At 37.1% G+C, this 14,538-nt stretch overlaps 1 protein-coding gene across 5 annotated transcripts in view; it reads right to left on the bottom strand.

Annotated features, from left to right (window-relative positions):
* Window position 1: 1 nt before the first annotated feature.
* LOC131432009 (apoptosis-resistant E3 ubiquitin protein ligase 1) overlaps window positions 2-14,538 on the bottom strand; it is a 213,166-nt gene continuing 198,629 nt past the window's right edge. For all 5 annotated transcript variants that reach the window (XM_058598023.1, XM_058598024.1, XM_058598025.1 and 2 more), the window contains one exon: window positions 2-14,509. In XM_058598023.1, coding sequence (XP_058454006.1) covers window positions 14,407-14,509 — 103 coding nt within the window. In that variant the 3' untranslated portion in view covers window positions 2-14,406. The remainder of the gene's footprint in view (window positions 14,510-14,538) is intronic.

Below are 14,538 nucleotides of genomic sequence, written 5' to 3'. Positions count from 1 at the left end.
ATTTGTCTAGCTGAGGAATAATAATTTTATTTTTCGTTAAATAATTTTTGCGGTATGGAATTCTACTCTTCTGATTGTTTGAGAATGTAAACGAACTCGTAATTTGTCTAGAACTTACATGGTAAATTTGTTGGATTACTGTAGGATGTCTGTTTTTTTTTTTTTCGTAGTATATTTCATTCGGATTGCAGCAGTAAAACACGGACGATATGCGATAATACGTTGCAGGGAGAGTGTGCACCGAACTGTTCTACAACCAACTCGGCTTTGTGGTATAAAAATGCGAAAGCTCTGAAGCGCTGTGAAACTTTTGTCTCATCCGAACTTTAGCATGCTATAAATACTCTACACCGTAAATCGTAACGCGAACGATTTTTATGGCACGAATGGCAAAGCTTTCAGTTTCCGACTAGTTCTCTACAAAATTGTGTGTTTACTCGCCGCCGCCGCCTGCTTCGATTTAGAGCGCGTTTTTTCTTCTTTTTGCAACTACAGGGTGATTTTTTAAGAGCTTGAGAACTTTTTTAAACAATAAAACGCATAAAATTTGCAAAATCTCATCGGTTCTTTATTTTAAACGTTAGATTGGTACATGACATTTACTTTTTGAAGATAATTTCATTTAAATGTTGACCGCGGCTGCGTCTTAGGTGGTCCATTCGGAAAATCCGCTTTTTTATCGACAAATTTTGTTCAGCGATGAGGCTCATTTCTGGTTGAATGGCTACGTAAATAAGCAAAATTGCCGCATTTGGAGTGAAGAGCAACCAGAAGCCGTTCAAGAACTGCCCATGCATCCCGAAAAATGCACTGTTTGGTGTGGTTTGTACGCTGGTGGAATCATTGGACCGTATTTTTTCAAAGATGCTGTTGGACGCAACGTTACAGTGAATGGCGATCGCTATCGTTCGATGCTAACAAACTTTTTGTTGCCAAAAATGGAAGAACTGAACTTGGTTGACATGTGGTTTCAACAAGATGGCGCTACATGCCACACAACTCGCGATTCTATGGCCATTTTGAGGGAAAACTTCGGAGAACAATTCATCTCAAGAAATGGACCGGTAAGTTGGCCACCAAGATCATGCGATTTGACGCCTTTAGACTATTTTTTGTGGGGCTACGTCAAGTCTAAAGTCTACAGAAATAAGCCAGTAACTATTCCAGCTTTGGAAGACAACATTTCCGAAGAAATTCGGGCTATTCCGGCCGAAATGCTCGAAAAAGTTGCCCAAAATTGGACTTTCAGAATGGACCACCTAAGACGCAGCCGCGGTCAACATTTAAATGAAATTATCTTCAACAAGTAAATGTCATGTACCAATCTAACGTTTAAAATAAAGAACCGATGAGATTTTGCAAATTTTATGCGTTTTATTGTTTAAAAAAGTTCTCAAGCTCTTAAAAAATCACCCTTTACAATGTGAGCTAATGTAGGTTCTAACATTTTAATTCCGCAAACTGTCGATTCGGATTGCTTAGTAGGCGTTTTGCAAATAACTAAATATTTTCTTTAAATTTTTTGTTACAGTCAACAAGCCAAATGATTGGAACACGGTTGAAGGTCGATTTTCGTTTTTTTTTTGGGCGAAACAGATTTTCAATGTTTGCATTCGAATATTTTCCACTGTTTTTGACTATATTTTTGCAGAAAAATGAAGGTGTAAAGGAATCTTTAACGTAATTCTGAGACTGGTTCATAGTTAAATTGCCCGGACTCAAAGGCCCTTATAACCGTTCTCACTTCCACTTTCACATTCACTTCACTTACATGTCACTTCACTTGATTTTTCCTATTACCAGTATCACGCATAGTGAAGTGATCACTGTAGTGGAAAAAACTAATATTTTCGACAAAATGTTGGTGGCGTGATGTTCATAATGACATCAAGTTCATCCAAATAATTACTTTTGTCTTTGAAGCGACTTCCGTGCTAAAACCTAAATTCACTTTACTCGATTTTCACCGTGAAGTGATACCGATAATAAGGGTTACAATCACTTCACTTGGTTTTCACCGTGTAGTGATACCGGTAATAAGGGCCAAATATTATGAAAGAAGCTACTTTGAAAAAGATTTTGGATCTCTTGAATTCCATCTCGAAAAAATGTCTCGTATTTTGAGGTGATCCAAGTTTGAAGACAATTTTCGATTTCTGCGAAAGAAGTAATCGATGACCTGTCAGGTCGTGTTGCATCCGTCCGATCAACTCAGAATCAGAAGAGCAATGTCAGAAGAATATGGAGGGTGCGGTAAAATGTCCCACTTTTCATGACTTTTGCGACATGAGACCGAGCGTTGTCATGCAGGAGAATAACTTTATCATGTCTTTGCTTGTATTCCGGCCGTTATCCTCGTATTGCACGGCTTAAACGCATCAATTGCTGTCTATACCGATCGCCCGTTATAGTATCGCCAACACCTTTTTGGTCCCTCCAGATGTACAACATGGCCGTCGCAGAGCGTAGTGTTTTTTCTTTTTGGGTTTATCATAGAATATTTAAACTTTTCATCGCCAGGAACAATTCGATGTAAAAAACTCTTTCTCTGTTGCCTTTGAATCAACTGCTCGCAAGTGAAAAATCTCTAGGATCTAGGTTTCCGTTTATAAGACACCCAACTGCGTTGCTATTGAATCATTTTCATAGATTTTGTTTCGTACAGAAACTACTTCTTGAGTCATTTCCAATGTTTTGCAAGCTCCTCTTGCGTTTGACTCAGATTTTTATCGAGTAATCGCCCTTATTCTGAATAACAGCGTATTGATATTTTGATCGAATCCTAGTTACCTTTAATTATGCTAGCATTATTAGTAATACAAATGAAATACGACGAAAAAAACGATATATCGTTATTCAGAATAAGGGCGTAAGTTATCTTCGATTACACCTGAGTTCTGAAGTTAAGTAGCGAATTCTAGCGTGTTGGGGACTGAGTTGAACTTGTTCTAGATTTACTTTAGAAGAAATTGCATAATTTAGCTCATGATTGGGAAGTTTGTTTGTTCGTTGGTAAAATACTAAGAAGAACTATTGAAAACTGTACCGGAGGGTTTGGGGGTCGGCTTGTGAAATATGACTTCAATGAAAGACAGATCGAATACTATAAAATCGTTTGTGTACAATTTTACTTCAAATACATGACAGAGAACTAGTTTCACATAGAGTTGTTACTGGCGAATGAAAAAATAGATTTATTTTAGGAATCCTATACGAAAAAAATATGGTCAACTGTCAACATCGACTGCGAAACCAGATCGATTCGGCAAGAAGGCAATGCTCTATGATTGGTGGGATCAGAAAGGTGTGGTGTATCATGAGCTTCTAGAACTTGGTGAAACTGGTGATATCTCTATCTACAGACAAATTTGAACTATGGTAAAGTAATTTTGTTACAACGTTTCAGGATAAAATAAATGCACTTGGCTGAAAACTGCTACCCAACCCGCCGTATTCACCTGACTTGGCTACCATTTGTTTTTCAATCGATGGGCCACGCATTGGCTTAGTAGCACTTCGATTTCTACGAAGAAGTCGAAAATTAGGTGTTTCCATCGTATTACCTGCACCTGCTAATCATTGTTATGCCAACGGTAAAAGAAACATAATTGAATTGACATTTTCTTTCTTTTCTTACTCTTGAATTTGCAATGGATGAAGTAAATTTTGTCAAAAAAAATAGTCTGTATTCCACATTTTTGATTTCATTACAGGCCTATTTTTGGAGTCAGTTGGAGTCTGAACATGGACCAATTAACTTACATATTCGGAATATTTTCAAGGGAAAAAAATCTCCGCGGTCAGTCCCTTGCCAAATTAAACTGCGAAGTAATTCGTGAAACAGAAATGGAGCATCAAGTGGCGGATTACCTCCTCTTGATATTTACGGTTCAACTTTTGCAAATGATCTCGAAAAGTTTCGATGTTTGAAAGGGAAAATGTTATGTTTACTTGATCTAGCAGATGTAATGGAATCAAATATTTTCTTAAGGCAAAGAAATCTACTTCTGCTGGCTATGCAGACAATAGATGCGGACGAACACTCTAGTAGAGTAACAAATTAACAAGTTGACAAATCAAATTAATTTCTTTTAGAGGAATCAATGATCCAAATTACGATCAATTTCTGGATCAATTGAAAAAGATTAAAATCAGCATTTTTACAAATGGCCACGGAAAGTTCCGAGCAGAAGTTCTATGCCCGATTTGTCAAGAAAATGGTAAGAGTCGAAGATACCTTTACTTAACGCTCAAATCAATATCAATAATCGCTCCCAGCTTCAACAAACTTATGGTGTTAGATACATTCAGTACGAACTTGATATAGCAGCATATTATTTGTTTTTAACTTCACGGGTAGAAGTGATTTGCAAACCAATATCAAATTCTGTCATTAAAATCAAACATCTCAATGGCAGAAATTAACATTATTTAGTTTGAAATAAGAGTTAAAATATCAAAAATCATATCAACGCTTGCATCAGAAAATAGCAACAAAATAAAAAATTCTGTCATTGTAATATCAAACCAAGAACAAAATATTTATAGAAGATGAATTTGTTAATTATTTTATAATCTAGCATTTAGAATAGAGTAATATCTTAAGTATTTCTCTTATCTGATTCTGATGCAGTTTATTCAATGGTGTTTTATTAGAAGATAAAACTACTGGGTCAATTTACTCAATGAAATTGAAATAGCTCATCAATAACGAAATAAGATATTATAACTAATTTTGATGTTGAACAGATATTGTACAATGTCTTGATCCCTTGATGAAATATCACGAAAATATCAAGTATCGCTCTGACAACACAGAAACATCAAGCCAAGATATGATGGTAAAATTTGATATTATTTTGACCTTTGTTTGCTATTTACACCTACCCGGGTTTCGGTAAAAGTTCTTATTCCTTCAGACTTCGATGTCCATAAAAAACATTTATTGTGAGAGTTACCACGGTAACAAATATATACTGAAATCTGATCTGATATTCAATGAACATTATCATTGCAAATGTCAAGGACAAGGATATTTGAAAAGAACATATCTCGTCACCTCCAGTGAGCTAGTGTGAGTAGTCTTTGTAGATCCAAGGCATATTCGAATGCATGCCCACTGCACACGATCTAGCTTAATGGCTTCTCTTGTCGGAATATTGCTCATAAAAATTGAACCATACTCCAAGATGGGTCGGATGCATGATTTATAAATATTAATTAATGCCGAGGGGTGAGCTCCCCAATACACAATACACACGCTAAACTACGTAAAAAATTCACATATGGCATCGTACGGCGCTTCAATTCAGAGATATGAAGACTCCGAGGTCAACTTTGATGAAGGCCTAAAAGTTTCATCGAGTCGACGCATGATACAGGTTTACCATTGATCTGAATACACGGTTGTTCTTCCATTTGTTTTTTTTGAAATTATCATCATACAGCTTTTGGATGAGGAAATTTATAAACCCAGGTTGGACACATTTCTAATCAGATCGTCGACTGTGCCTTGAAGGATCTCACAATCATCGTTCTGCTGTCTTCCCCGAACTGCAATAGTTATGTCATCAGCGTAGCCAATTTTTATGACCGCGTTTGAAATAGTTTTAATCAATCCAGCAATGAACACATTGAAACAGATAGGGCTGAGAGGTGAGCCTTGAGGAAGACATTTCCAAGTTGTTCTTTGGACTACACGACGTGCGTGCATCAAATTTTGTGTTGCAAATGGATTAAGGTGTTCCGATACGTTGAAAATGTTAGAAAAGGCCTCTGGTGAATCGTGCCTTGGAAAAACACAGGCATGCGAGTGGTATAAACGCTTCAAAGGTGGTCGTACAAGCTTGGATCATGATGAGATCCCTGGCCGCCCAACAACATCTGTTCCTGAAGAAAACATTGAATCGGCGAAGCAAATCGTGATGCAAAATCGTTCTGTACCGATTAGAGAGATTGCTGTGTTGTTGGGCATCTCTTATGGATCAGCCGAACACATTTTAACTGATGTTTTGGTTTTGAAACGCGTCGCTTCTCGGCTGGTGCCAAAAAAGCTGAATTTCATTCAAAAACAGCGTCGTGTTGTGTCGCAGTTTTTGGCCAAAAACTCAACCAATATCTTCAACCAAGCACCATACTCTCCAGATATGGCCCCGTGTGACTTTTTTCTCTTCCCCAGACTCAAATTTCCATTGCGGGGAACGCGTTATGAGGCTGTAGAGACTATAAAAGAGAATTCGCTGCGAGAACTAAAGACCATACCTTCGGCGGCCTATAAAACTTGTATGGAAAATTGGATCAAGCGTTGGCATGCATGTATTGCCGCAGCAGGCGATTATTAGGAAATTTTTTAAAAATTGAAATTTTGCGTTTTTTAATAAAATTCCGGTTCGTTTTTGATCATAAGGTATATGCCGCTCTAATTCTTCCTTCACCATAAGCTCGTACACTTTCCGGAAACAGGATGCTAAAGCAATTGGCCGGATCGACGACGCGTTATTTAACTCTAAGCCTGGCTTTGGGATTGCATAATTTTAAATGTTTTCCAGCTCTGCGGTATACTCATACCACCATGTATACGATTATAAATAGATAGGAGTGATTTCATGGCATTGGCCGATAGATGATTAATAACTGAATATGGTACTCGGTCAATTCCAGGTGAGGAATCTTTTCCGGATTTCAGTACACTCTTCAAATCATTCATTGTGACATAGTCAGAAGTTGCAAGACCATTGCAACTGCAATTTCGGAATTCAATTGTAAATTGTTTTACATTGCTAGGAGCTAAACGCTCTAACAGTTCCTCAAGTAACGATTCAGGCATACTGCTTCGATCACTTGAAGAGACACGTCCTTTTAATCTGCGTGCCATCTTCTACAGTTTATCGACGGAGGTGTTACTATCTAAGGAATCACAAAACCATTGCCAGTATTCCACTTTTTTTCGTTTCACCATAGACCGAAAGGAACGTTCAGCATCAGTGTATTCAAAATATGCTTCAGTGGTTAGTAGACGTTTCCATGCTTTGTAAGCACTTCGTGTTAGCGCTTTAGCTGCAGTGAGTTCTTCATCCCAGTATGGTTGAAGGATTTTCGAATTACATGTTATTCGTTTCGGTACCGGACAGGAAGACTTCAGTGCGTTCCAAATATGCTCGAAAAAAATTTCGAAGGAAAAATCAAAAGAAAGGTTTACTAATCGATTGCCCAGTTCATCGGCAAAGTTGTTCCAATCTTTTTTTCGTAAGTTGATTGACCAATTACAGCAGGGTTTCCGTCCTGTGACATTTTGGATTTATTAAAGGCATTTGCAGTTTTCAGTTCCCGATCGTCTACTTCGGGTTCAACGTAAGCCACTCCTAGGCATTCGACTAAACGTTGAGGAATCGAGAATATGACGTTTACATAGGTTATGTCCACTAACTTATTTGCCGCCTCTCCATTATTCATAAGAATCATCTTTTTTGTTTTAGATATAAAGGGTGATTTTTTAAGAGCTTGAGAACTTTTTTAAACAATAAAACGCATAAAATTTGCAAAATCTCATCGGTTCTTTATTTTAAACGTTAGATTGGTACATGACATTTACTTTTTGAAGATAATTTCATTTAAATGTTGACCGCGGCTGCGTCTTAGGTGGTCCATTCGGAAAATCCGCTTTTTTATCGACAAATTTTGTTCAGCGATGAGGCTCAGTTCTGGTTGAATGGCTACGTAAATAAGCAAAATTGCCGCATTTGGAGTGAAGAGCAACCAGAAGCCGTTCAAGAACTGCCCATGCATCCCGAAAAATGCACTGTTTGGTGTGGTTTGTACGCTGGTGGAATCATTGGACCGTATTTTTTCAAAGATGCTGTTGGACGCAACGTTACAGTGAATGGCGATCGCTATCGTTCGATGCTAACAAACTTTTTGTTGCCAAAAATGGAAGAACTGAACTTGGTTGACATGTGGTTTCAACAAGATGGCGCTACATGCCACACAGCTCGCGATTCTATGGCCATTTTGAGGGAAAACTTCGGAGAACAATTCATCTCAAGAAATGGACCGGTAAGTTGGCCACCAAGATCATGCGATTTGACGCCTTTAGACTATTTTTTGTGGGGCTACGTCAAGTCTAAAGTCTACAGAAATAAGCCAGTAACTATTCCAGCTTTGGAAGACAACATTTCCGAAGAAATTCGGGCTATTCCGGCCGAAATGCTCGAAAAAGTTGCCCAAAATTGGACTTTCCGAATGGACCACCTAAGACGCAGCCGCGGTCAACATTTAAATGAAATTATCTTCAAAAAGTAAATGTCATGTACCAATCTAACGTTTAAAATAAAGAACCGATGAGATTTTGCAAATTTTATGCGTTTTATTGTTTAAAAAAGTTCTCAAGCTCTTAAAAAATCACCCTTTAGGTATAGCTCGTTCATAGTCCTTTCCGAAGGTTTGGATGATTGTTTTGGCCACCTTTGAACAATGCAAATGACCATGTTTTGCTTCTGCAATCACCAAATATGGGCCCTCGTATTGGGAATTGTACTTTCTCACACGACGGACTGGCAAAGCGTCCGGCATTGTTCGATCAACAATAGAACGTATAGAGAATTATCACCCTCATTCTTGTTTACGACCGTATGCGATACGTTCGAAAGTATATCAAATTCGTATTCCTGTTTACGTTCGAATCAATCACTATTTCAAACATCGCACATGCATAAAAACAACGCCCATCCAACTTTAAACTATCAGTTCTGGTACAGATTTTAGTTGTAATTAAAAATCTTTGCTATCATTATTATTTCACTTGTTTTTTTCGCAGACTTTGTATCATCATGCTTGCTTACGTCCGTATCGACCATACGACGAACACATGCTTTCGAACGAATGCGAACAAGTCATTCTTGTTTTCACTCGAACATGTACGTACGCGACTTCTGTGCAAAAGAAGGATCGGCAGCGCAGGTAGTTTTTTTTAGGAAGATTCCAAGCATCAAGGAAGTGACGAATGCTACATAAGAAATAAATATCGTACTCAGGACCAATTTTATTCATGTCGGTAAGTGAAATTTTCAAATTAAACTTCATGCAAAGTAAAAAAAGCTTTTAAAATAGCAGTCCGATCAGTAGGGTAACAGAGGTATTTTGGCCCACTTTAGGATTGATTTTATTTTGGCCCACTTTGTACAAATATCCACCAAATGTTGTGATATCTTTGAAAAACCCTCCCGCAATAGGTAATTTAATATTGATAGGTAATCAAATTGATGCAACATGGGGTACTTAACATGGATAAAATCCGATAAAATCGATAAAGTTTGTTAGGTGGGCCAAAATACCTCTGTTACCCTAGTATCGGCGAAAAATATGCTGCATTTTTCTTGCAATTTTGTCATGTTTTCGATAGTCTCCATATTTATTACATTGGTAAAATCATGCATTTAATATAAAATAAAGCATGTTTATCCATGGCGTATTTTCCATAAAGTACCTAATAGATGTAAAATTTGATGCGTAAAAACTTGGAACCGCGCATATATTCGAAGGCTCGCCAGAAAAAAAACAGCATTTTACTATACTGCTATGCTTTCTAAATGTTTTCTGCAATACACAAATTAATGATTTGATTGCAAATCACCCTTAGACTCGAAAATAAATTTGTTAGAAATCGGTTAAACTTTTTACAATGTGTTCGAACGATTGATTCGCAATATAAAACTGACGAATCGAAACCTCGTCATTTCGTATATTCGTCCGTAAACGAGAATGGGACTTTCCGTTCGTACGAATGATGTTCGAATACACGTATCGTTTGAAGTTAAACTGCCATACATTTTAGCATTTCGCATATGGTTAATCACAAGAATTGGACTGATTTCATCAAGGCTTAGCATTTATTTGAAGAAGTTTACTGATATTTGAATTTTTGTGGCAAACGAGTCGCGTTCAAATTCATTCGAGTGAAAACAAGAATGGCTTATTCGTATTCGTTCGAAAGTACCCGTTCGTCGTACTGCCGATACGGACGTAAACAAGAATGAGGGTGTATAACTCGTCTAGCACAGTATTCAAAACGATGTAATACGTACCGTAGCACAAAGCGAACTGCCATATTAATCTTTTGAAATAGTGATTTTTTATGCATCTCAAGAATTGCCTTGAATTGATTTTCACTACTCATTTTGTCTGAGTATGTGTTCCCAGTCAAAATAGAATATCTATATATATAAAAATGCAGAGATCATTCTTTGTAATCGCATCACGTAAGAACGGATGGACGGATTGAGATGCTTTTTTTTTGTTTGATCAGTTTTTACCCCCACCGGGTTCGTACATCAAAAAAATTAGGAAAACTTACCGAAAAAGTGGGAAAACCCAATAAAGTTATTTTGTATGGACAATGAAATTTTCCACTGAAAAAGTCGCCAATGATTGCTAGATCATCGGAAGGTGTTTGGCGCATAACGAGTTGCATAAGTGTTTGGCCGTCGAAGAAAGGAATACTAGATCGTTGAAAGAATCTTTTGGCGCGCAACGAGTAGATTTGGGTGGAGATTTTACATGCATGATTGATTCGTCATTTGGAAACACGTGCTTATCGTGGGTATCAAAATCATTACTTGCCAAATGACTGTTTTAGCTATACCGTGAACAGAAGCACAAGTTCTAATGTCATTTACCAGTAGATGTAGTTAGATGAATTATGTTGGCCATCGTGGGCGTGAGTTGAACAAATAAAATTATGTAACGATTTTTTTACGTATCAATGATAGGTTTCTGCTGTTGAAATAATGAGTTCAGATGAAAATATTTTCCTTGCATTTAGCATGCTGAAGTTTGTTCAGCCGATTCGGGTGAGTTTTCAAGAGTGGTTTACTTCAAAACGGATGGTATTCATGACATTTGTAAGCTGCTTAAGTCAAATCATTTCCTTTTTCCGAACTTTGGATTACTTGACGAATTACCATATGCGAATCGTGAATATCATATCTGAAGGAGAAATCGTGGCATGTAAGAACCATTAGTTGCGAGATCTGCTGTTTTATACATTGGCTTTAACGATAAGAAGAATACTGGTATAATCACTCCTCATGTTCACTCCGCTAGAACAGAATATTGATTCTCAGGACTGAATACTAAGAAAAACGATGTGGTGACTCGACGAATGAGAGACCTTTTGATACAATTCTTGAACGAATCCAGCGTTCATGTCAAAGCTAATGGACACAATATTTAATAAAAGGGTAATTTGAACTTTCGAATGTTCAAGTATTTTTCATTTTATCGCTAATTCGTTAATCAAAAATTGATCCTGTCATTATCCTGCTACGAACATTCATCAAACACGACTAAATAATATCACTAGCGGTGAAGCAAGTTATGGACAACCTTTCAAAATTAGTTTATTACTTTCGATAATCCCTAAGGATTTGCTATTAAATTTTTAAACGTCTTCAGTACAAACAAGTCTTAATATTCAATGATAAACAACAATCCCCAAGGACTGCTTTTGGAAATTTGTGGGGTCAATTTAAAGTATTTATCTTGGTCATCTCTTTTTCATCCATCTGTTATTTTTATTTATTTGTTTATTTAGGAGCAAGGGAAAAGCCTGCTGGAGCTGAGATTTTGGTTCTCCTTCTCCAGCAGGCATAAAACCTTCTCATCTTTTGTATCAACAAATAACATTTGACCAAATGATACATAACGAAATCTTAAATTACCCTTATTTAAACTACAAAGCTAACTAACAACTATTCATATTGACTAATTATCCTAATAAAACTAGCGGGAAAATATTTGGAGAAAACGGGTTTTAATGACGTTACGAGATAAATTGAAATTAAATCCATCAGAGCAAGTATTGAATACGCGACATATACTCGAAAACGGTTCAATGAACCCATAGTTAGTTCTAGCACGAGGAATTCTGAGAAAGGGATTAAACCGCAAATTATGCCGAAGAATGTCAAAACTTAGCTGTTGTAGGAGATCTGCACTATCAATTCGAGATTGGATGAGGTTCGCGACGAAAAAAGCTTTTTGTGTATCACGGCGGACAGATAGCAAATCGAAGTGTATGTCTACAACGATTTTCGTAGCTTGGAAGATTAAATGGATCCCTCCAGGGCAGGCGACGCAAAGCAAAACGAATGAACTTGCGCTGAACAGTTTCAATGCGCAGCTTATCAGTTTGGTAATATGGTGCCCAAACAACAACAGCATACTCCAGTGTAGAACGAACTAGAGCGCAATATAAGCGATTTCAGGCAGTATATGTTATTGAATTTTTTTGAGATGCGAAAGACGAATCCTAGCATCTTTAATGCTTTAGAGATTCTATGTGATCTTTGAAACTAAGTTTTGAATCCAATAACACTCCTAGATCCTTATTTGATGTCTCCCGTTTTAGTACAGCTTGCGAAATAGTGTAATCATACATGATCGTGGTTCGTTTACGAGAGAAGGAGATGACGAAACATTTGAAGGCGTTTATAACCATTCTGTTGACGTTGCACACCAGTTAAAAAATACATCCAACTGTGACTGCAAGAAGTTTGAGTCTTTCAGATATTTGATGAGATGAAACAGCTTGAAATCGTAGGCGAATGATAGCTTCATGCATTGCATGCGAAATTTAGATCATTTAGATATAGCAGAAATAAGAATAGTCCTAGATGGCTTCCCTGAGGAATGCCAGAGCTGGACGATGAATGATGGAGTAACGCAGTCGCCAATTCTCACGGTCATACTACGACCAGTCAGATATGATTCAATCAAATCCATCATCCCACATGTCAAATCTTTTGTTTGAGAGAGATATACAATCTCTGTTCAATACACTGACTCGAAGGATGAGATGGCAATTGGTGCATTTGTTTAGTTTTTGCGTAACAAAAGCATTGAACATATCCACAATAATTCATGATGTTGGATATGAATTTGTCGTAATTCGTTTATTGTAAGCCAAGTAATCAGTAAAATAATGGAAAGAAACATTAACGTTTGACAACTCTGCTGTCCGAAAACACAAATTTAAAAAAATAATTTCAGGCGAGACGAAGTTCGACGGGCCAGCTAGTATAATAATAGAAATCGAGTGAAGATTTACTAAATTTCACCAAGCCAAGCAATTTGAGTAAAAGAATAAACGGGGTTAAATGAATTCGCACTATTCGTCCCTTCATCGATTTCCTTCCAACCATGTTCTTACAAACCACTTGCACTGTACTGCCACCTCACTCCTTTGGTTTTTCCGTTTACCGTTATGCGTCGAAAACGAAAAATCAGCATAAATGAGCCCACATAAATTAATGCTATTTTGTTTAGTATTTGTGTTTTTGTTTTTTCTTCGGTATCACAGAACTAGAGCTTAGTTTTTTACTTGTCAGATACTGGTAGTAGTATTTTCCATTTAATTTGCCTTGTTCGACGACTGTAGAAAATTAAAGTCATCTTCTTAAACATCTAGTTTTCCTATGGAATGAATATTTTTTTCACTTTTGCTCTAGGAAATCAAGCAGTTTTAGTTTCGTCTAGTCGAACAACTAGATTGGATTACATATGACTGATACGTTTCGAGTGAGATTGATGATTGTGTGTGTGTGTTTTTAACGCTATTATTTAGGTGAATCATTTTGTTTTAATTTACTTGCCTTGTTTACTTTGATTTTTTGTTTGTTTGTTTTGGTACGCTTGATATCAAATATTAACATTCTAAAGTTTCAATAAGGCGCATTTGTCGAAACTAAACTGAGATCCGATGATCGATGCACTGATCAGAATCAATTATGCAGGCAAAGTTTGGCACTAATAACTATAATCGTAGAACTGTACGTTTTATAATTTTAGTAGTTTTATTATTTTCGGTCCGACGACGTCTTTCCCCTTCTTTTACGGTAAATGGACAAACATGACAATGGTTTTGGCACCAATAGGAGAACTATTTCATCCAAAGTCAAAACGGGATTCGATAGTCTCAACTAAGAGTAGTTTGCTCTTGAATATGTATGTTTTTTTTTTGTTGTAATTCAGTAACACGAAATCTAAGCTGGATACAAGTCGTAACATTTTTTGGCCTACTGCCGGCTTCAATTGAATTGGTCCTTGAAACAAATACTTGACAATAATTTACTAATCTTACAAAGGCTAAACTTACAACCTACAAATCCTACTGTCTGTGAAAAGGTGTCGAATATTGACACAATAACCGCCTATCAACTAACCCCGTAACGATACAGGAATGAATCTCATAACTGAGTTCTAAAGATATCGGAAATTTGCAATGGTTTTCCAAGGTCACTAAATTGACGTCAGTTTGGTCTTCTGCTAATGCCAGAATATGCAAGTACCGTTTGTTTGTGTTTTTTTGTGCTTTTTTTTTGTTTTGACATCAAAACGTAAAGAGATGATAAACTACACCATCCCGAATCCTTCCGTCCCTTCGCTGATGGCAAACATCAGCGCTCGTTCGAACTGCTCGTAGCTCTCGTAGTCCGGCAGGCAGAGTTGATTGAAACTGAAAAAAAAAAAGATTTGCCGAAATCG

This window comes from Malaya genurostris, chromosome 2, assembly GCF_030247185.1.
Source record: "Malaya genurostris strain Urasoe2022 chromosome 2, Malgen_1.1, whole genome shotgun sequence".
In the NCBI taxonomy this organism is placed as follows: Eukaryota; Metazoa; Arthropoda; class Insecta; order Diptera; family Culicidae; genus Malaya; species Malaya genurostris.
The sequence above is the reverse complement of the archived record's forward strand: the minus strand, read 5'-3'. Positions and strand labels throughout refer to the sequence as shown.